A 24,835-nucleotide genomic window follows, 5' to 3' on the forward strand; every position below is an offset into this window, starting at 1 on the left:
AAGGCCCGCAACTACAAGGGAAAATACCCTTGAACCGGACCTTGCTTATCACGATCAGAACCACCCACGAAAAACCTTTATCCGGACGTATGGCCAGCGTACAGTCTGCAAGTTCAGACCGCCAGGACCCTGTCTGCTGGAATTGTGGAGATAAGGGCCACCGCTTCAGGTTTTGTAGTAAACCAAAACGAAGGTTTTGTTTTGGTTGTGGAAAGGAGGACGTATTTAAACGAGACTGTGTAAAATGCTGCTCAAAAAAACGGGCAAGGCAAGGGGTCAGAAAGGAAGTAGGTGGTTCTGGCTCCTTGGATACTGAGACCATCCCGGCCATAAACTATGTCATTCATAGCCAACAAGAAGACCATAGGCCTTATTTGAAAGTGAGGGTGTTTGGCCGTGAAGTTACCGCCCTCTTAGACTCGGGAGCTTCCCAAACGTTTTTAGGTGGACATGGAATGTGGATTTTGAATCAGTTTCCCGCTCGCTTTCAGAGTGCCAGTGGACGTTTTGTAGAAACAGCCGACCTCAACACGCCATGAGGTCCAGGGCTTTGTCAATCTACCCATAACTTTACAGGCCGTACTAAAAGTCTAAAGGTTTGCATTGTACCATCACTGGCAGCATACCTTAATCCTAGGCATCGACTTCTGGGAAATAATGCACATTGTTGCGGATATGCGCAATCGGAAGTGGGACTTTGCAACGAAGAGTGTGGATTTATTTTGTGGTTATGTTGAGGGAATCACATCGGAAGACAATCTAACTCTAGCAGAGAGAAAACGGCTACAAGATCTTCTCGACGAGCATTTCGAGGATGAGCCATCAACATTGGGTAGAACAGACCGTGTGAAGCACGTCATCGGCACTGGGGGTGTGCCACCAATCAAACAGCGGTACTACAATGTATCCCCTGCTCGTCAAAAACTCATCAATGAGGAGCTAGACCGCATGTTGCAGTTAGGGGTTGTAGAGCCTTCACAAAGCGCCTGGTCCTCGCCAATTATGTTTACTGGATAAACCTGATGGCAGTAAAAGGTTTGTTGTGGACTTCAGGGCGGTGAATGCAGTGAGCCGAAAAGACGCCTACCCTCTACCACAGGTGACCGCTATCCTGGATAGACTGAGGGACGCTCGATTCTTATCTAGCCTGGACATTAAGAGCACCTATTGGCAAATTGAACTAGACGAGGCAAGTAAGGAGAAGGACCGCGTTTGCAATACCGGGTCGTGGCTTATACCAGTTCGTCACGATGCCCTTTGGTCTGTGCGGAGCTCCCGCAACATGGCAGCGCTTCGTTGACACAGTCTTGGGACCAGAGCTGGAGCCGAATGTCTTCGTCTATCTAGACGACATTATAGTTATGACATCTACATTTGAGTCCCATCTTAAAACCTTGAAAGAGGTATTTAGAAGAGTTCGTGAAGCAAAGCTCACCCTCAATAGAGAAATGTGCAAGTTTTGCAGGAGAGAAACTGAAGTACCTGGGCTATATTGTCAGTGGGGAGGGTTTGCGAGTCGACCCTGAAAAAGTAAAGGCGATTGTGGATATCCCAATCCCCCGGAACCAAAAGGAGGTTCGTCAATTTACTGGAATGGCCTCGTGGTACAGGACGCTTCATTCCCAACTTCGCGTCACGTATGACTCCTTTGACTTCCTTACTGAAAACGGAGAAATCAGTTCGAATGGACTCCAGAAGCCTAGATGGCCTTCCAGGACGTAAAATCCTGCCTGATTAGCGCTCCAATATTATCCTGTCCAGACTTTTCGAAGCCTTTCACAATCTCCTGTGACGCCTCAGGCGTGGGGATCGGCGCTGTCCTTAGCCAAGACAGTGAGCAAGGAGAAAGTGTTGTTGCCTATGCCAGCCGCACATTAACTCGGCAAGAGCAGAACTTCTCGGCCACTGAAAGGGAGTGCCTTGCGGTGATCTTTGCTGTGGAGAAATTCCGGCCTTACGTGGAAGGAACCAGGTTCACGGTCGTGACAGACCACTATAGTTTGCTTTGGCTAAGTAACTTGAAGGACCCGACAGGACGTCTGGCTCGTTGGGCTTTGCGATTGCAGCCCTATGATTTTCACCTAGTACACCGTAAGGGGCAAGAGAACGTTGTGCCAGATCTTCTCTCTCGGACCACTCCACCGATATCGACTGAACCCTCTCATCCAGACGTGATTCATTGTGACTTGATTGAGATACCAGCTACAATACAGGACCAGTGGTACAAAAGGAATGTTGGAAAAGGTTAAAATGGGCCCTCAAAAATATTGTCAGTGGCGAACTCAGGAGGAGAAACTGTGGAAGAATGTGAGCACCCTGGAACCCTCGCTTCATCAGGATAACTGGAGATTGGTACTCCCAAAAGATCTCAGATCCCAAGCCTTGTTCGAATGCCACGATACTCCAACTGCTGGACATCAAGGTGTGTCAAAGACCTATAAACGTATCCAACAGCTGTACTATTGGCCAAAAATACGGAAGGATGTAGCCACTTATGTTTCAAAATGTGCTGTATGTTCAACGGACTAAGTACGACCAACAACTCCCTGCGGGCGTTATGGGCAGCAGACGTTGCAGTTGATTCTCCATGGCAGATGATCGCTGCAGACCTGATTGGCCCTCTGCCACGATCAGTAAGAGGCTTTAAGTACCTGTTGGTTATTACTGACACGTTTTACTAAGTACTCAGTCCTACGACCTCTCCGAGCTGCTACGGCAAGGCTCGTGTCTCAACACCTAGAAGAGCACATTTTTTATGGTTTACGGAGTACCACGGTACTTCATATGTGATAACGGGTCTGAGTTCATCGGAAACCAGTGAAGGACCTTGCCAAACAGTACAATGTCAAGATACTTCTGAACGCAAGTCGACACCCACAGGCGAACCCGGCAGAGAGGGTTAATCGGGATATCGTTGCTATGTTGCGAGCTTATGTAACAGACAAACCACCGGGAATGGGACAAATTCATTCCAAAAATAGGTTTTGCACTCCGCACCGCGCATCATGAGGTGACACAGCATTCACCCGCGTTTTTGAACTTTGAGGCGAGAACTCGCTACGTCGGGAGACGGATATGAAGTTCTTAACGATGGTTCGGGTGTACCCTCTACTGAGGATTGTGGTCCCTTTAGTGAGAAACTACGAGAGCTTAAGGACATATTCCAAGAGGTTTCAGAGAGACTGAAAACAGCCCATGAAAAAAAATGCTAAACGCTATAACCTGCGCAGACGACCTGTGACTTATAGAGTGGGAGACGTCGTCTTGAAAAGAAACTTTGTACAGTCTGATGCTACTAACTACTTTGCAGCCAAACTAGCACCACGCTATGTTTTACCCTACGTAATAGTTGAACAGGTATCTCCTCTGATCTATAAGCTGGCGGACATGGACGGCAAGAAGATAGGCCAATGGCATGTGTCGGACTTTAAGAAATTTCGGCAGTGAAGAAAATTTGGGAAATTTTCTGCCGGATGGGGGGTGTTTGTGACGTGTACTTTTCTGTTTTACCTGAGCAATTGTTTATGTAGAACTGATCACTCTACATAACGAAATTTTACATCCAAATGAAGAAGCGCGCATTCATTGTTGCTGCAATAACAGAACGGTCACTGATTTAGACGCCAATCAGCTGTTCAAATAAAGGAGTTAGGCTAAGGTGAGCCATTACCATGCCATTGATATTTTGTCGCTTGCGTATGTCAGTTAGTAAAAATTTCAGTATAATAATTTTGTCTTTACAGAATTAAATATCTACGGTAAACTAAGCCTTGGGCCTCGTAGTAAGATTGTCAAGTCCTGTCGATAAACGTAGGAAAATTAATACGTATCTGTAATAAATTAATACTAATCTAGTCTTTTAATAGTTCACGGAGATAAATAGTTGTACTGTAACCACAAATTGTTTCTGTAAATTGTACATAATTAGGCCGAGATATTATCTCGTAACAATTGCATCGTCTCTCATAAATTTCCTTACTAAACTTGTTAACTGTTCTATAAATAATTGAAATCGGTAACTTTATGTCCTAATGTTTGTATATTATTTAGTTTTACTCAGAATAATGTAAAGGCCGTTGTCATGAAATTTATACCTACCATTGCCGTGAAAGTGCATACATTAATGCATTATGTTAATACTTCAATACACTTTACTATAATTATTGTAATTAATTAGTTTAATTAAGAACAAACGTAATTAATTTTTTCTGTGTCAGAATAATTATGCTTTGTGTTTAAGACCAATATTGTATATCATTGTAATTGGCAGATTCTGCGCTTTTTTTAATGTACTTATGTTTATACATTAAACGTTTCTTAACATTTTATTGGCCGCTGTAAGCTAAATACGAGTATGTTAGACACACCAACAATAGTGACAGATGTTGCTGTTTTTAGTCGGCTGGTTTTCTTTTAAGTTAAGTTTGACATTGTTTTCATGATTGATTATAAGTAGTGTTTACTGATTTCAATGAGCCGCAGAAAATGAATAAAACTGACTTTATGAAATTAAAAGTTTCAATATTGGATTGCACGGACGATACAAATCGACGGCTCGTGTGTGTGTTTTGGGTCCGCCCAGTTGGTGAGTAGACTTTACACTACTTATTCCATCGTGCTCCCCTGGGAGGTCGGACTAACTCCGTCAATGTCATTGTGGAGCCTCTACCTATAGGACTAGGCCTGAATAACTGCATCAGGGTGGATCCAGTTTCGAACTTTGACAAATGGGACTCAACTTTAATTTAATGTCTAGCCATTATGTATTCATGTGAATTATTGTTTTGTAATTTTGTAGTTCAGGAATATGGTCATCATGATTTTGGCCACTGTAATTTTGTATTAGTAATCGGGAGCGCTCCTACCGTAATAATTTTTCGTATTTTTTATTTCAATTGGCCAACGAGTTAAGTTTAAGTTTAAGTTAAATATATATTTGTTTATTTAGTTTAAGACCTTAGCACTGTGAGAGAAATAGGCAATACAGAATGAAATATGTGAAATATTGGTTTTAATTTCTAATTGCCTGATATTTTAATTTAGAGACCTTGCAACTTACTATTAGAAAATAATCAACCGAAATCTGTGGCTAATTTAAGTACCTAAGGCTTAGTGTCGTAAAACCTAATAGTTCTTGCGTGCATGGTAGTGGTCTCGATTGAGCATACCTGAGGGCAGGAAACTGTTCCTTGTTGAGACCTGCGACTATCACACCCCATCAACAAGGTGGCGCCCTTATTTACCGAGCAAACCGTAACCATCTGGGTATCCGTCAATCTTAGTAGTCCTCTGTCACTTGCGCAAGAACTTGGTTGTCCTGGCGCTCTACCAATACTCACGCCCTTCTCCACTGAGCGAGGCCGACAATATTGCTAACCCGCGAGGAGGGGTGGCAATTTATTATTAATATGATCGAAAATGTTCAACGAAATTGTAGTACAGAGTGTCTCAAGATAACAAGTAATTACAATAGTAAAACATATTTATTTTTAATAACTCCAGAGCTTTACTTTAGTTGAGATTTTCAAACGTGACATTTAAGAGTTAGCCTAATATCAAAATATTTCTAGTCAGAGAAACGATCATAACAAGAACGTTTTAAACCGAAAACTGAGAGTTATTAATTAATTTTATTATAATATATGATTAAATTTTAACATTTGAAGTAGTAAAACATTTTGTCTAATTTACTGAACTGAACTATGGACTGAAAATGTAGTGTGCAACCTCACTGAAGCCTGTCACCGAAACATAGTGCAGCGTACATCTTGTAGTCTATAAAGCACAAATTGATTACAATATAAATTAATTACATTTTGACCTCACGAAATGTATGCATTAAACTCTATTGAACCCTTTTTACAGTAAATAAAGCTTTACTGTATACAGCCTATCCTCCCTGCCTAGTTGGTTGTGGGGAACTGTTATGACAATATCCTCTCGTATCAGCTTTAATGAATGATGTGTCACTGCTAACCACGCACTGCTAAATTTTACAAGCCCACAGATTACCTCCATCCTCGTAATCAGCTGATTCGTCCCGCTTTGTAACATTTATAAACGTGATTACCATGCGGCTCCCATAATTATTAGCACGCCGGGCCCCGTTTTATAATAAGTAATAATCTAGTTATATGTAAAATAATTCTTTACTGTGTATTAAATATTTTTCTTGCCATTTACAAAATTTAAGAATAATAAACAGCAGTTTGTTTTTATTTATTTTTTACTTACGTTTAGTTCTATTTGAAACAGGTCATCTTTGATGAGTGTTTTTAAACTTACAAAGAAATCCAGGTTAGGAATTCAAAATACAGATATACTTCATAAACATGAGATGGTAAATATAATGATCCCTTTATCCTCATTTCCATATTATATTTTACATTTTATTAGCATATAATCATGAATTGTGGAAAAAAATAATGAAACAATTGTTAAAAAACGCAAATCGTTAGCTAATCTCAATGATCTCACTTAATAATAGTTTTAACTACTTATTTAGATTTATACCCAATAAAAACTAAAAGTAAATATTTGGCAATGACTATAAGAGATTTTAAATACATTTTATTTGTACATTTTTCTATATTTATTAGATATCAGGATGATGGTCTTACAAATTCTCGAACTCCGATGTTTGTATCTCACATTTAAGTGTTCTTGACGAAACTAAAACAGTTTTAGAATTCTCATATGATTAACTAAAACCTTTTGCTCTTGTAGGTTGTTTTAATATCTCGTTTTGTTTCATGATGATTGCAGAGCAAAGTGTAGAGAAGTATACGATAACTTCCATATTTTATGTCTGAATGCAATCAAATCAGGTTTGAGTGTGACTTGGAATACTCGACCTGGCATCTGAGATAAATCAGTGTTAAGTGTACGCGGTACACTTACATCTATTTTTATTTTAACTCTGAATATCAACGAGTTTATCACTTAACGAGGTCAAAAGTATAACCAGTCAATTAAAAGTTTTACTATTCAGGATTTTTATATCGTAGTGTGAAATACTTTTCCTCGATTATCACCCTATATACTCGTGCAATATTGAATTTCAAAATCTAAAATGGTGTGTTTTTACAATTATACGACATTTCAGTTTAATACCTCAAAAAATGAAGTGCTTAAACTATACATGTTTAGAAAACATTTAATGTGTTTAAAAGTATAAACCTATCTTGTAAAGTTTTAGGATGATGAGATTAACATTCCAAAATAGTCAGCAAATGAAGAGTTATTATAGAAATAACTTTTTTTACAAACACCTTCAAAACCTCCAATATGTGTTAAACTTGATATATCAAAACAATTTCCACTCATGAAACAACTCGGAGCGCCTAGTATGAGTTACAACATCTACAAACCAGAGCGACAAAACAGCTGATTACAGGAGTACAAGTGATCTGCGGGCTTATTGTAAGTTTGCATTACGCGATCCTCTGTGGCCTATAATTAATTACAACTGTTACAAAGGACTTTGTCGTCAGTTAATTCTACTCATCTACACATGACGTACTACACATGTAGTAACCCTCTTAAGGTTTCTGTGATTTTCTTTAGGATTACGTCAAATAATAAATGTTCCATTATATTGTTATAAACATGTTTTTATATTAAACAACAAATCGTTTGAGTAATATTCATACAACTCTAAATTCATATAAAAAGCTATTCTACCGAAATATATTGGTTATTTAATCAAGAATTTAAACTATTTTCTCTGATTTAAACATTGTCATGTTTTGTATAATGTACATCTCCTTCCTTTTAAAATAGTAAAGTAATACATAGGTATTAAACAAAAGTGTTTTCTACTGAACTAGTGAAATACTATTATTTATTTCCGATGCCAAATTTAGGGTTATAATAACTATTTTAATAATACGTATGCAACATCTTATAAATATTAAACCATCTTCTTTATAATGTTTATAAAAATAGAATATAACGTTATTTGAATTTTTATTAATTTCAGCTTTATTTAGCTCATTCAACTTCAATAACAGAATATGTCGTTCTAGTGTATATATGTACCTACTTATTCTATAGGTTTTTTTTTATTTTGAACAAAACTAGCAAGAAAATAGTTTTCATACAGTTTTATAAGCATTTCCTAGTATCTTATAGAGTTTGAACGTTTCAATGGCTAGGTACAAAACTTATATGATACATACTAAATGTACCTCTGTACAATTACATAACTTTACTAAAAAGTTAACTACTTTAATCGAGACAATATAAACAAAGTCCAAGTAATCTAAAACCATTATTCTAGGTAAACCTGTTGTAAGTAAAACGTAGGCTTGTAGCCTCTCCACCAAAGTATAAACAAATACGTTTAATTTAATAATTTACTATTTGTTTGTTCTGAATGCGTTGAATTCCACAAGGTATTCTATACTTATTCATGTATGTTTTATAGTTCAACACATTACTAGTAAAACATATAATAGTAGAGTTTATTCAGATTTACTAAATAACTTTTATATTACATTTTTTTAACTTATGGTAATTTCATTTAGATTTTAAAATTGTATGCAAACATTATCACTTAAATTTTCTTACTTCATAGTAACATAAGTAGCCGTCTTTACACACACTTTTATTTAGTGATATAATCAGTTCTTTACTCAGCCATTTATATATTAATCCATATCAATACAGACAACTTCAATTTCCTAATGAATCGTACAGATACTTTGTATTCTGCTAGCAAAGAAAGTATCATTATGTAAATATTACCTAAAAATTTATTTAAAACTTTTGAAGATAAGGAAAATCTTTTATCAAGACTCTTTAAAACTTGACACATGCATCCTGGTGAAGTTAGTGTTTTGAACAAAGTATTACGTTAATATTTTGTTATTACTTTCCTTGGTCTTTTTATATTTATACTTCTTTAGTATATTTGGATTATTAGTTTAATTTTGTTATAATTATATCGAATATTAGTTTATAATATATTTTGTGGCTAAAACTACTATATTTATTTTTTTTTTTATTATAAGAATATCAGATCACGAGATTTATTTTGTAAATAATAGGATAAGTATATATTCAGTTTTTTAAAATTTAATTTTCTATATTTTTATTATTTAGTAAATCTACCCCGTAAATTGTATTGTGGTCATTCTACTTTCAAGTTCATATTTTTAATTTATTTTGCAATTACAATAAATGTAAGTCACTTAATTTATAACAGCTTGTTTGGAATACACCTCCTCAAAATAACTCTTCAATTACAGTTAATTAAAAATTACATTTACCTTTCCTATAAGACATATAAGTACTATGTGACAGAATAATTCAACTAATCTCATTGCATGTGAAATTATTACAATGAATTTCTTATGCCAGCATTATTAGTTTATTTTCAACACGACAAAACAAACAGCTCCACGAAATGGTTCCTTTCAAACATGACTCAATTGCATAATGTTACATTTCTTCTGTTTTATTCCTCCTTCTAACTGAAGGAAAACGACTTGACAACCAACTCTTACCACTCAATAAATTATGCAAAGCAATTTAGTAGCAGCAAATTAGTGTCAACCGTAGAGTTCTGAAGCCTCTGAATAAAATTACACTTAATTACGGGAGAATTAAGCCCTTTGCTATATTGAGTGAATTCACCACACTTGTTCATTTAGATGTCAGAAATTTTTAACTTTTTGTATTAAACACTTTCAACTGGTCTTAATTTAAGAACGCAGTCGATTTTTCATGTAAAAAATCTATTATTTTGTGTATTTTACTTTGAAAACTAAGATTCGAAAATTAGTAGGCCTACATGAAAAAGAAAGAGATGTCAAACTCAAGAAGAATCTTTAATTCACATTTAAGGGAGATTAATAAATTTATATTAGTTACATTTGCAGAGCAAGCATTGGTTTTCTTTTATCCTCGGATTGGTTTTTCTTAGAAACAGTTGTGCAGCCATCAATAGAATGTGTGTTACATTTCGTACAGTCTATAGGTTGTTACCTATGTGACGATGAGAGTAAATTGAAATATCGTTTTCTCCGATTTTTTAAAAATAGTTTGCCCTTATATCTACTTAGTTATAACACTTAAAATACTAAGGTTTTTATTAAATGTAAATTTATAAAACTAATTTTATAATTATGTAAAAAAAATAATTTTAACTATACAAGCTTTAAGACTTAAACATTGGGTACTGCCAATAAAAAGAGTTAGTCTAGAGAGTCTAGGAGATCTATTGAGTTAAAAGAAAATGTTCTCACTCAAGGTTTGTGTTGAAATGACGCTTCAACTCTAAAGGACTAAACTAATCTCTACAGGAAAGTTATTCCTAACTGTTCCCCAGGTAAATGATTGTCTACATTCCGTCTATAGACAAATATACATAAATAAATCAATAATATAGCCATAAATGTATTTAAATATAGTATATAAAATTATAAATAATATTGTGAACGGCAAATTACCTATTCGGTCACCTAAGTAAAATTTACAGATGTATATAAAAAAGTAAAATGGATTACAAGGCGGTTCGATCTTCTCTTTAGCCTGATTCCGCCTACATCATGGGCCAGTGACCTGTGCGAGGATCATATCAAAAAAAGTAAGGAGGAGAACTATTACAATTCAAGGTTAATGTTACCGATAAACCTTGCAACGCTCACTGATAAGATTCAAACCTGCGCTATCTCTAGTTCAGATCCATCATCTGAAGTTCGACATCTTAGTTTGTGACGCTACCGGCACTCCAAAATAGCCAAAAACATTCTAATTAAGTATAAACGTTAAAACATATAGTCATGATACAATAGGTAAAGAGTGAGAAAGATCACAAAGTGAAATAATATATTTAGAATACATAATATATATAGGTAGTGTTGTAGAACTATTATCCGTATAGCAAAGCTATATTATCCAAATTCGTATTATCTAATTATCCCTATTGGATTGGATATTCCTGTGTCCCGTGTTATTCTTACATGTATATATTTACTACATCAGTGGTGGATCAAATACTTTCAAGGCCAAACATGCATTTTGGAGTACGAATCTGCTTCATCAAAATAAATTTTATGCACCCCAGTGTTGGGATCAGCAAGGAGGGCTCGTGTTTCTGAATTACTCGCCCTCTCCTCATGTCATTTGCTGCATAGTTTCCTATACGGTAATTTTTATAATATAAAATCTAATCAAATATTTTAGAATCTTCATTATAAGATGCACTTCTCGATTGGTAACAGTATTAAAGCGTATTTCACAGTCAGCCAAAAATTAAATGTTACAGTCTAAATAATTTAATTGAAAACTACCAAATATTAAAACAGTATATATTGGTAGGGATAATAAATCATTTATATATGAGTTACAAATACAACTAGTTTATTGTTTATTGATTGTGTGCTTTATTGTTTTGCATAGATAAAAAATAAACTTTTCCAGAAAAACTTGGTGTTTCTCAATATTTATTCAGCATAATAACTATTCGATTTTTTATTTCAAGCTAAATATTGATCACGATACTCTCACTGTGTGCTCTGTATGAAGTAGATTAACCGGAGAAAAATATTGTGTTAAAGAAATGTTACAGTTTAAGAAAACAACTAAATATTAGACAGCTGTAATTAGTTCAATATGTCTAGCAGTATATATACTGACTGTGTTCGATCCATAATTTATTATTGAGTATATCAAAAGAATGATAAATGTATTTATTAAGATATAACCCAGTAAGATATTTAATTATTGGAAAGCTTTATAGCAGGTGCCACCATGGCATTGCAATGGGAAAGCCTTACCAAACAAACTAATTCAGGTTGTGGCAACGGTCAAAGTAGAGAACTCAAACAAAGGAGCCGGACAGCTCAGTGGAACTCAGGTAACTTTACCGACAGTATTACTTACTTAATCCAGTTGAGGGTACATTGTATATGAAAGTCTTCATTACTAATATGGCTGAGCCATACAGGAATAAGTAAGTACCCCTCAAAACACCTGAAACTATGTTGTAGAGACTAAGATCGGTGCGTATTTTACATTCCAGGGGGTGTTGTATAGGTTGGAATATACAAAGCTCATTTGGGTGTAGGAGTTATTTTTACGTTTCGAACCCTGTAAGAGTCAGTCCAAGAATAAATGTATAAATGTAAAATTATCAAATATAACTCATCTACTCAGGTAGTATTGAATTAGTAAATAATAAGACTTTATAAACAACAGAAGACTGTAATAATAGACTAACAATAAAAAATAAAATAAAGGCCCTAATGCCAAACATAGCTTTATCAAACATGCAATGGGGTAACTATTATTAAACTCATAGTTGAGCTATTATGGGTTGACTTTATTCGTTGACACATCAATTGGTAACATCAGTCGAATTGGTAACATACTGAATACTATGTACATAAATAGTAATTTAATTTAGAATTGTGTTTAGAATAAACAACACAGGTTCATAAAATAGTGAAGGTATACAAAAATAAATTCAATTAAAAATTAACAATAATGAAGCAGATTATTAGAGATTATTTGATCTAATGTTGGCATAGTCTTTTATGAATGATAATGCACAATATATGCACAAATAATGCATTATTTATGCAAATATTTATTTTAATAATTATAATTATTGTATATACAACATTAATAATAGGTAAGTTGTTTCCTTTATGTTATTTTACATTATAAAAATTGTATTCCTATAGAAAATCTTTTATATTATCCCTAAGAATTTAGTAACTGAAGAAAAACTTCTGCCAAATACAGATACACAATAAATTATACCAAAGTAATTTACGAAGAGCAAATTATTGTCAACTGTTAAGGCCTGAAAAGTTCTGAATTAAATTAACTTAATTACCTGGGAAGAAAGAACTGCCTCTGCTGTATTGCCTTAATTCACTGTACTTATTCCTTTAAATTAGTTTATTTGATAAAGAATTCCTCGAATTCAAGTATAAACTTATATATCTTACAAATAACAAATTACCAAAATTTTATTTCCGTTTGTCAATGCACTTTTCATACATACTACTATACATATATAGTAGTATTTGGTCTTCCGATCATATGTTAGTTTAGTTATTTAAACGCATATGTGACAGATACGGCCGAATACAATATAATTGAATCGTAAAAAGTAAGGGTTCTGTGGTGTAATGGTAGCACCATTCACCTGGCAAGTGAGAGATCCGGGTTCGATTCCCGGCGGAGCAAGTACTTTTTGTGATTCAATATTTATTGAAAAATTATATATATATATACAGTAAATTAAGTCCTGATATGCCTGGATATATTACAAACGGATTGCGATATCGATGTAAAATCTTCACCACTCCTATTGAATATATATTTTTGGACTCTTTGGAGTAGGTTGAATTATGGAGTGTAAATACAGTATGGTGAAGGTTGTATATTGATATCTTAATCCGTTTGGAATATATCCAGGCATATCAGGACTTAATGTACTCCCTTAGATGTAAGGGATTGCTTGCCCATAACGTTTTTTGCTAGGATCGTCATAGAGATGTTTTGTTAATGTAATTTTGTTTATTTTGAATTTACCTTACAAATGACATGTCAAAAGATAGGGTATGCAATTTGAAAAATGGGGAAATATTTTTATCCTATACATTATATTATATATATATATATATATATATATATATATATATATATATATATATATATTATTTATTTATTTATATTGCGGCAAGTTCTACTATATACGTATTTGAATTTGGCGCGTAATCTATCAGTGGCCGCGAACACGATAGCCAGCTGCGCCGACCAATTATTAGTCATAGCTTTTTAACAATGGGAGCCTCCTACTGTCTGGGATACTCCTGGACAGGTTCTGGTAGGATCATACCTGCCAACGATAGGCACGCTGTCGGGGCGGAAATATTGTGTCTGGTCGTTGTGTGGCTATAGTTCGTGTAGTGTAGGCCGGGTGTTAAGATATGTAGACCGCTAGGCCCAAGTGTATGGCTAAGGAACTTTCGGAATCATATATAAATTATTAGTTAACAATATTATCATCAAAACTGGTTGGGGTTATGCATTGACGGATTTCAGCAAAACAAGTACCGTTTGAGGCTTAATAAAAATTCTAAAATAGTTTGTATTTAGTAAAGTTGAAGGTTTTCACATACATACCGGTTTGTTTAATTTGATTTTTAGAAATTTCAACAAACGTCATCTTGTTAGTACTAAAGAAAACAACACAATTATTCTTATATATTCAAGCCTATTTGACAAATTTGGTTTCTTTAGCTTAAGTAGTTTTAAAATAACTATTTTTTTAACAATAGAAGGTGGCGGCTAGCGGCTAAAGGAGACATCTCTTGACCTATGTTTATATGACTTTTTGTATGAAATTATGAATACTATTACCCACAGAAGTTTGTGACAACACCCTTTTTTGAACACTCTGTACACACACATTTTCACCGACAATAGGTTAATGAGTCAGAAACCACCACTTTAGTTTTATATATATCCTATGGTTGGTAAAAATGTAATAACCTTTAAAATGCTTTCCACAAAATGATTTTAACACCCAGATTTCCATCAAATCTACATATATGTAATATATAGTTAAAGAAAACATTTTTGGCTTTTTAAGTTAAAAATGAAGAGAACGTGAAATATGTTTATGTTAAAGCTTTGCCTTATAAAGTACAATTTCATACCGGTATCAATTTAGGATACAGAACTGATATATATATATATATATATATATATATATATATATATATATATATATATATATTGAGTTCAGTTATATGACAGTCAATACAATGTTAGCCCAAAGTACTGGTGACATTGTCAGGATCAATTTAGTAATAACGATACTACGTTAAAATGTGATAAACGCTTTCGAAAAGGATAGGCGAAAGTATGGAATTAAAAAGAGTAAAGTCATTTCCAAATAACTAGAAGCGTATTCAAACCCTTCGAAAGCTTGAAGCAGATCAACGAACACCATGATAAGACAATGAGGAAGTTTCGCTAAACAAACTAATTCAGGTTGTGGCAACGGTACAAAGTACAGAACTCAAACAAAGAGGCCGTACAGCTCAGTGGAACTCAGGTAACTTTACCGACGGTCCTGTCTACAGCTGGCGATACAGCTTGAGTGACATTCAGTACTACAAATTATTACCTACTGAGCATTAGGTCGAGTGATATACATGTTGAAAGACGTTATTGTTAAAAACTATGAGAAAAATTTAAACATGGAGGATGCTGAAATATTACACCTGTAATATTATTTAAAGGATTAGAAAATTGGGTAAAGATGAAATTTCGTTATAATTCGAACAGTTTGGCTTTCTTGTCAATTGTTGTTGCGAGCATCACTGTTTTAAGAAAGAACTTAGGTATTCTGTATGAAATGGATGGGAAGGTAATAGAATTTCGATTACAACAAACAGTAAACTATTTGAAACAAATTTAGAATATTTATTTTACTAAAAACTGTGAAGACTAAAATATATATTTACTAGCAAACTAATGAAGTATACAGAACACACTATTTTTCACTTCCATGGAAAACGTTTTTCCAACTAAAACAACGTAAGAAAATAGTTTTATTAAATATTAATTTGTAGCACATGTTTTTACTGTAGTAAACGTTAGCCTACTACACCCTTTGTATATTGAAGATTACTAAATAAATATTAATGTTTAAAATGTTCTTTGTTCCTTAACATTGGTACTATTGCTTACCTTAACCAATTAAACGAAACTGAGCTAAATTCTCTATAATTTTCTGAGCTTTAATATGTTCTATATTTTATAAAAAGATAGAATATATAAATTCCCAAGAGGCTCTCTATTTTATGTTCAAGATGGTGGAATATTATTTTTTTATTCACATTAAGAAGTTACCTACATCTGTTTTACGATGAAATACAATAAATCAAACTTTTATTGTCGCTAGAAAATGAAGTAGGTACCTACTCAAGTTTTAGTCCATCATGAACCAACAACGGCCTTGTAAAAATATGATTTATGGATGGATTTTAATTCAAATTTTAGATATACTTTATATTAAACTTGCAAATCATAAAAATGTAAAATGGTTAAGAGCAATAGACGTTTGTCATTTCATGTTTGTAGCCACATAGTAGATTGTAGCACATTTATATGCCAGGCGAGTAGTGTGTGTGTCTCCTTCACTTCTAATTAATGTTCCAACTCGCTTCATTGATATTCTGCGTGGCTCTTGTTTTACAAAGAAGTTACATTTCATTGATGAGAGTGCAAAGAGTAGAAATCACTTAAAACATTGGAGCATATCATTGAAGGAGCTCTTCTTATTGTAAAAAACAATTTTCTACTACTTTATAAAAGAAAAATCACAATTATCCAATAATTTTTTATTGGAGCATATGGTTGTATCGCAATGAATTTTACTTATAATAAGTCAAAATATGGATTTGTTCCAGACTAAATTCTTTTACATATAACGTCGTAGTGCAAGCTAAGGTAGGAAGGGATGGTTCAATGTGATTTTTTAATTTAGCTCCAGTTTACCTTCCTCTTAGTACAGTGTCTGGTATCTGACGCTGTCACGGACTTGAGTCCTGGAAAGTGGAGTCATGTTCGTCAGAAGATATCCAAAAAAGTCGGCGACAAACAACAATCGGGTTTGATTCCAAACGCTGCATAGAGGGTGGTGAAATAGAGCTGAAATCAACGTACACATTTAATTTTTTTGTCTAAATTCTAATGCTTAACATATCGTGTTTCACATATAATAAATTAAACTTTTAATGGATATTAAGTTTAGTAGACTGTTATATATTAATTTTAATAAACGTAAGTAAGTTTTAATATATATATATATAAAGAAGATTACACTGATGATTGGAGTCCAGTGTTTATGAGATCATCTCTTTGCGTCCATGGCTAGGTTAACGAACTCAGGGTGACTTTTGGGAAGAAGGTAATAAATAAAAGCAGACAAGTATAGCCTGATTGTAAACAGAAAGAAACAATATTTGAACATAATTTAATAAATGCTGATTTAGAAATAAGAGGCTATTGTTTTTAAGATGTTGAAGCAGGCAAAAATAAAGAATATTGGAGAGAAGAACAGAAATGATAAGGAAAGTAGTTGTAACAGAGGGTAGCTATGAAAAAGAATGAAAATCGCCCTTGAAAGTCTACAAGCAAAAGTGGCAGGCAAACTTGTAAAGGGCCATAAAAGCGTGGCACGATATAAAACATATCCTACGCAAAATCCAAAGAGAAGAGGTATAAAAAATACACAGGAATCAATAGGCGTTGTGCACAATGCTCCATAGTTTTACCTCCTTTTCCCGGAATTAAAATGTATTGTGAATTTGGACTACTCTGTATGTTGCTGACAAAAGTTCAGCAAACAAAAGTTCTTAAATATAAATAAATTACTGTAAAATATACCTCATATGATTGTTTATTCAGTTTTTATCTAAAATTGTAATAACTAGATTTTTACTGAGTTCTTTTAGATATTATTCATAAATATATGGTAAAAACTTTTTCTTAATGTGATGGCAACCGCATCAGCTTATTTCTTGTAGCGAAACCTTTCACAAAAGGTATCATGTAATGATTTTGCTATAGCTAATAAGTTTCGTATGAAGGTTTAAGTAATCACACAATATAATTTTATTCTATCTCTGATGATGTTTTATTATATATGAATTTAATTTAGTTGCATTAATAAAACATTAAAGTACGTATTTTGTAATTTACCGATGGAATGACAGTCGCCGGTTTTGATGTTTGATAAAACAGCTCAGAAAATTATGTTTTAAAGAAATGTTTATTTCTTATTACAATATCAAACCTTTTTATATTACTTCGTCTTATTGTTTTACTATAAAATCCAATAAATAATGTGCCACAAGCGCAACAGTGAGATAAGTCCTCGAGCCTATATAAAGTATCCAATAAAGTTAAACTACCTGCCAGCCCGCCAGGTGGCAGTGTGGGCAATACGGATATTGTGCAGCAGGGGAAATCCAGCAGAATGTATTGCGAGGCCGCCACATTGCTGGGATTTGTATTCATAAGGGCTCCACGCGTAGTCTGTCGAATTACTGTCTTACTTTCTCGCAGCAGTTGATAGGGTAAGAAAAATAAACGATAGTCTTAGTCTTTTAAAGTTACCATTTACCTTATTAATAAAACTGATATATTATATGCTTTTATGAGACAATAGGTGTACGTTTTGACAATTTCTGTATTTTATTAAAAAGAATTGAAAGGAATTACAAAAGAAACTTTAAAGGAAAACTTTTAAACGATAGGAAAATTGTCAAGAAAGTTTAAAAATATTAACCCGATAGAAGTAGTCATATCGTTTTTGCCTGAATATCAATGTCCCCCATACCAGTTTAAAGAACTTAATAAAGTTGCGGTGTTTACGATTCAAGTATATAAACAAACTCCAAACAGCTCTTGTATAAGTAGTTCCAAACTTGGACCTACTGGTTGCAATATATGTTCTGTTATTATAAAAATCCTTCCTGGCGTAAAATATGTGGCGTTAATTAAATGCTACTAAACTGGGCTTACAAGAACATCTACAAAATAGTGACAATGAGAACCCTGGAATCAATGCCATGTTTCTGTCTGTGGATATCCTAAGTTCTCATATTATTATTGTGTTACTTATATTCCACCACATAAACCTGCTGAGATTTATTGCTTCCTTAGTGATGTTGAGGATGAAGTAATGCCCGACATTTTATGTCCTACTGCTATACTTCTCTGTATATGACTAGTTACTTGAAGTGGTTTAGATGATTCTTACCCATATTCCTACTAGAAAACATTGTTAGGTCACCTCTTACTTCGACACTATATATGACCCCTTTCAAGTTAACTCAATTCAAGAAGCGCAAGTCTTTTTTTCTCTTGACCCTTGTGCCCATGTATTACTTGCCTGTGATATATTACCAGCAATTTAATTACATCTCCATATACATAGGCATTCGCCCACACTTTTGATTAATATATAATTTATGATTACCAAAGACATATGAATATGTTTACAATTTTATATAGACTCAGTACAATATAGACGTTATTATACTCTTGACCTAGAGTCTGTCACATACCATATGAATAAAACGACTTGAACTCCCTATTTTATACGAGTAGTATTCACAAACTGGTAAGAGAAGACAATACGCCACTATAAACGGGGATAGCTGTGTTTTCTCTTTGAATTTCTGACGTATGGAAGGAGTACGTTTTTAGAAAAAGACTGTCCTAGAGACTATTGTGAATTCTTTCATCGTACAATATGCATAAAGATACTGGGATTCAAATGGTAAGCTGCACTATACACTATATTAACAGCAAGACTCTATACAAAATACAGGCTTTCTGGAGTTACGTTGGAGGCTTGAAGAGCTCTCCAGAAACAATAAATTGACACTGTATCAGTTAACTTCACAATAATTAATCTTACTTCCTTACTATCATTCTTACACCGTGCATTGGTATTGGAGCTAAATTTACTTGCTGGGCTCTTACGAAGGAACTAGGCCTGATGAGATTCTACCTTTAGTTCTCAAACACTGTAGTACCATACAGAATTCTCAGTTCCCACTAAATCTTGTTGTTTCTGTAGGTGTTTGATGATGCTAGATCGTGATCAACTCACTAATTTTGTTTCTTTGATAAAGGTATCTATAGTAAGAGAATCGCTACTTTGTTACTATCCTGTAAGCCTTTTTTACAGTACTTGATAAAGTAAATAAATATATTTTGAAATTCTAAATACATTTTATTGAGACTATGACTATACGCGATTAAAAGACGCGTCCAAATAAAGAAATTTCTCGTCTCGAAAACTCATGTAACAAAATGTTGTGTACATTTGTGTTGTTTCTACTAATCTACCACATGTGTCCACCTGGCCCTAATTCCCTGGACTCACACAATACAGTACAGATGTCACCGCTACCCTTAATTGCTTGGTTGACCTTCTCTTATTGCTTATATAAGTTATTTTTATTTTATGTTTATAGAAAAGAAGTAATTTCTATGCACTTATATTATACCAATAAAGAATACTTAAAATTACTAAAATATAAAAATCTGTAAAACTTGATAAGTTGTGCTGGGCTCGTTTCACATCAGTGCGTGGAAATATATCTTAGTTTTTTTATTCTTACGCCATAAAGCAATGGAACTACTGTTGAAACCTTTTATTAATTATAGCACTAATTCTTTCAGTAGGACTAAAAACTTTTGTTAGAGATACTAAGTTTAGTTCATCCAACTTAGTGTCCAATTACAATTTTATCTTTTTTCAAACTATATGCATTCGGGTAGAGTGGTCCTGAATGCGCCTCTTGATTTTTCATCTATGTCTGATTAAGAAATTTACTTTGAGGTATTAATCGATTGGTTATCCATTTAAAACTTTTTGACTTGCCTCTAACCCTTCAATTTGGTTGAGAGGGAATTGTTTAGCAATCCATGTAAACGTTCTTAGGTAGTACATGTATTATTACATATTCCCAAAAAAGGCAGCCAGTGAAACTTTGTAACCTTGTAATACCTAGTATATTATGTATGTAGTACAATATATAAATGTACTATATTATGGTCTCGCTCTGTACGCTAAATTAAAAATCTAATGGATAGTGTATGTTGATATAAGCATCATACCAACCGAAATTATATAACAGTGGCTGATTCTTCTGTATGTAAAGATACATAAAAGAGCCCACAATAAAACATGTTTGAGGTTGAGGCAGCATTAAAGGGAAAATCGTGTCGATGCCTGTAAAGTAGTCCCGGGAGCGCCGTTGTACACGCAGAGTATTGCCTCACATTGAATAAGGGCCGCCATTTGTAAACCATCTATTGAGTCACTTGTGGCCAACCATTCTCTCTCTAATAGACTGTGGGTTGCCTTTCACCAGTACAAGTGAAAATGTTAGGTTTTAGTATTTGACTGTCATATAGATCAGCCATAAGAGAAAGATTTTTTTTTTACCGTGTGTGAATGTTTTTTTGTATATTTATGTATATTATTTGGTTATTATTATGGAATTTAACTAATTCTTATTTTACTGGAATGCAAAACACGGTTTTGTGATAAAAATGTAACAGAAAACAAACAGCGTAGTACTATGAATTCAGGTTCCTGGTTATTACTGTAACCTGAGAAATATTAACCTAATCTAACTTAAGAAACTAAACATTTTTCAATTTTATAAAAAATAACAGTCAAATATGGCTTTTAATTGAAATTCAAAGTTAAGTTCTTTCACTTAACAACCTCTTACCGTTTGATTACCCTATTTTTCAAGGGTTTTCCTGTCTTGAATTAAAAATTAACTGAGGACACTGAAGCTTCACTTATGTATATAAACTAAATACGTGATTGCTGGAGTAAACATAACTCATGAACTAGTCACTGACCCTTTATTGTTGCATGGGTAATAGCTCTAATCTCGCAGAGCATAAGGTTTATATGAAAGGGTATAATAAGGCGATAAAGAAGCGATACAGTAAAGTAAAAATCGAACATACATTGAGAACCCACTAAGCCTTACTGGAAGGTCGCCTCTGACTTATGCAGTCACTAGATCAATATTCATGCGCCGATCAAGGCTTCTACTAAAAATATTGTTTTCTATGTTATTCTCTAAGTTAGGAAATAAAAACTCTACCAAAACCCAACTTAGACCAATCGAGTATGATTGTTATCAAAATTTAAATTATTGTTACACGTTAATAATAGTTGATATATCCTAATTATGCATGTCTTGTTATAAAAATATACTACTAAAATATATGTACTTTTTTAGATTATACTTCATAACCTATGAGAATGTTCAAAGCAGGAAAATGAGACGTAAGCTACCTTTATTATTATTTTTTGCACTGCTTACATAATATGGTTTTGGGTAAACAAGGCAAAATTATTTAATGCACTGTTTTACCATGAATGCATTTTGTTACCAAATCAGATGTATTAAGGTATGTAAAAAAGACAGCGTTTTCCATTATGGCAAGAGAAATATGAAAATGTTTTCCATTATCATAGAATTTTTGTAGCGATGCTGCTTTTTTGGTATTTACCCCAACTATCATTTCCTTTTGTGCATAGTCCATTTTGAGGACTATTGTTAATATTATATGATTAACATTAATATGATATTATATAATTAATATAATATTAATTCGGCCCCTACTGCTCACATAATTTAATTCAAACTATTTGTATTTCAGCGTACATCTAATACGTAATATTTTCTAATTATTATTATAGCAACACATGTTCGTCTATTATGGCCACCTAAAGCTTTACCGCATTATTGAGTTATTTTTACATAATCTTGCCTTTTCGGTTTTTTTCATAATATAGGTTACGTTACTACAGGTGTACCAATCGGTGTCATGAAAAGCCACTACAACAAAAATAGTTTTACTACCATAAGTTACAAGTCTAGAATAATATTTAGTCGAGCATTCCTTCAATTATTTCTAATAATTTCCGTAATCAGAATTCATAATTTTTGTACCAAAATGTTCAGAAATAACAATACAGAAATACAGATTAATAAAATATTTGCCCTACCAAACCCCATTAATCGAGCCCATACTCTATAATGTACACAAGATTTCCTTTCGACTTTAATGTACTATCATGTTTTAACATTTTCATCTGAAATGATTAAATAAAGTGTATGACTTAAAGTAGATTCTTTTCTAATTTATAACCATATTTACTATGTGATAATTTGTAAAAAAAAAACTTTCACTAAGCAGCTGATGAAATTTAAAATGCCAACAATAAATCAAATGTATCAGACCTAATGGCAGTAGATCTATTAATCTATTACATTTCCTGATCTTCTAATACTTATTAGTATTTAACCATAAACTAAACTATCTTTTGTATACTTGCTTAAAATAATTAAGTCAATTACATACACTGTAGAATCGTATTGAATCATAAACTAACTCTTGCACTGTATAAGAATAAATATGAGACTGGAGCTATACTTTTTATTTCAAGTATGTCCATCAACGCATATTGCCAACGAATGTAATTACATTGAATCCAATTAATGCACCTTAATTGGAACCATTCCGAAGTGTCATGTGACGAGCGGAATATAATTACCCAGTCACATGAAAGGAGAGCAAATGGTCCATTTCAATGTTCTAATTGCTTTTCATGTTCTGGCCCTATATTGGAACCACATACCTTATTGCTTTTAGATGTGAAATGGCGTCTCAGGAAATTAAACCACACGCATATAATAACAAGATGGGGCTACCATAAAAGTCCTATGCCGAAAATCTTTTATAACATTTAGTGTGTGAAATTGGACAGTTAAATAAGTTTGTAAAAGTCAATGCTCTTTGATTATGACCTGAATGGTGAAATGACTCCAACCTTATTGAAATATTTCATTGGGATGAGTCTTCATTTTGACATTTGGGCATCACACGAACCAAGTTGCATAATTAAATTCTATAGTAAATACCATATGATATTGTATGACTGCAAGCACAATGGAACTTAATAAACCAAACTCTGAGAAAGACTATATTTACAAAATCCTTTTGCTATTCCTGATCACTTGGACTTCTATTTTTGTTTTATTCTATTACATGAAACAGAAGAAAACGCCTTGGTGTATATAGCCTTTTACCACGATTTCACAAAATGAACATATTATTCATTTCTAGTTCAAATATGAGAGAATATCTTAATCATACGCAATGTATCGGACGATGGGGTGATTCGAACTATGACGGTTTTACTCCTACTTTGCTGTTAAAATAAGTACAAAAGAATCTACTATGCATTTGATGAATCTTTTACATATTATCAGCCTTAAAATGTGGGTCAACATTTTCTGAAAAATAATACGATTAAAGCAAAACGAACTTGACATCTCTGTAGTCTTCAGACCACCAAGATAGCACTCATCTCGCCAAGCACACAGTATTTTAAATTATTATAATTGAAATAAACATGACTTTAGTTAGCGAAACTCTTATACGAGGCTTAACTATAAAAGACTAGCTTATTTCAACTTCCTGCCAGAGTATGAATTTCATACTCTTGCTACAAATTTAATAAAGCTGTTGGTGGCAATGTAAGTAAAATAAGACATAAGAAATGTAAAGTTGAACTCGTGAGCAATTTCTCAGCTGATGTTTATTTGTAACTTGAAGCACGTAGAGACATCTCTAGAATATCAATAAGGTCCGTACAGGAATCCCTTGCCGGCCATATGGATAACAGAACTACAATAACATTTTATTTTAAATTTTGCTGATAATGCGTTAATGTATATGTTTGACCAGTAAATATAACGGCAAGTGACAAAATAGACTACATAACAAGTAATAACAGTCAAAGCGTTGAATTAATTGGTTTCTCATTTGGGTACATTTTTATATTTGATAGTCATAGACGTTTCAAACGCAACATTGAAGACGGAAATAAGATACGTAAAGTAAAACCGTTAACAGTTTTGCTTACAGGCTCAAATATAACAGGGCGAGGGTACAAAATTTCAATCTTTGAACAAGGTATGTACAGGAGTTATAGATTCAAGAAATTATATGTTTATTATTGAAAATGGCATTTTAATAAAATATACTTAAATATTAACTTCAGGAAGTTAAAGTTTTTAACTAAAAAAAAGTAATTTCCTCCAGTTGTCTTTCATATAAATGCTTTTAAAATCCGTATCCTTGTCTTGGACAGTTTTTTTTTTAATTACACATTAAAACATGTCGTAGCACTATATTTTTTTATTTTAAAGAAAATTCTTTGGCAAGTTTATTGTCTACAGTTGTG

The 24,835-nt window shown here is 33.3% G+C and overlaps 1 protein-coding gene across 1 annotated transcript; it reads left to right on the top strand.

Annotated features, from left to right (window-relative positions):
* The first annotated feature begins 675 nt into the window (after positions 1-675).
* On the top strand, positions 676-1,300 carry LOC124359698. Its single transcript, XM_046812688.1, has 2 exons — positions 676-956; positions 1,054-1,300. Exons 1-2 carry the CDS (start codon positions 676-678, stop codon positions 1,298-1,300), a joined length of 528 nt encoding a protein of 175 aa, XP_046668644.1.
* The last annotated feature ends 23,535 nt before the right edge of the window (positions 1,301-24,835 follow it).

The sequence above is a fragment of the Homalodisca vitripennis genome, chromosome 1 (assembly GCF_021130785.1).
Source record: "Homalodisca vitripennis isolate AUS2020 chromosome 1, UT_GWSS_2.1, whole genome shotgun sequence".
In the NCBI taxonomy this organism is placed as follows: Eukaryota; Metazoa; Arthropoda; class Insecta; order Hemiptera; family Cicadellidae; genus Homalodisca; species Homalodisca vitripennis.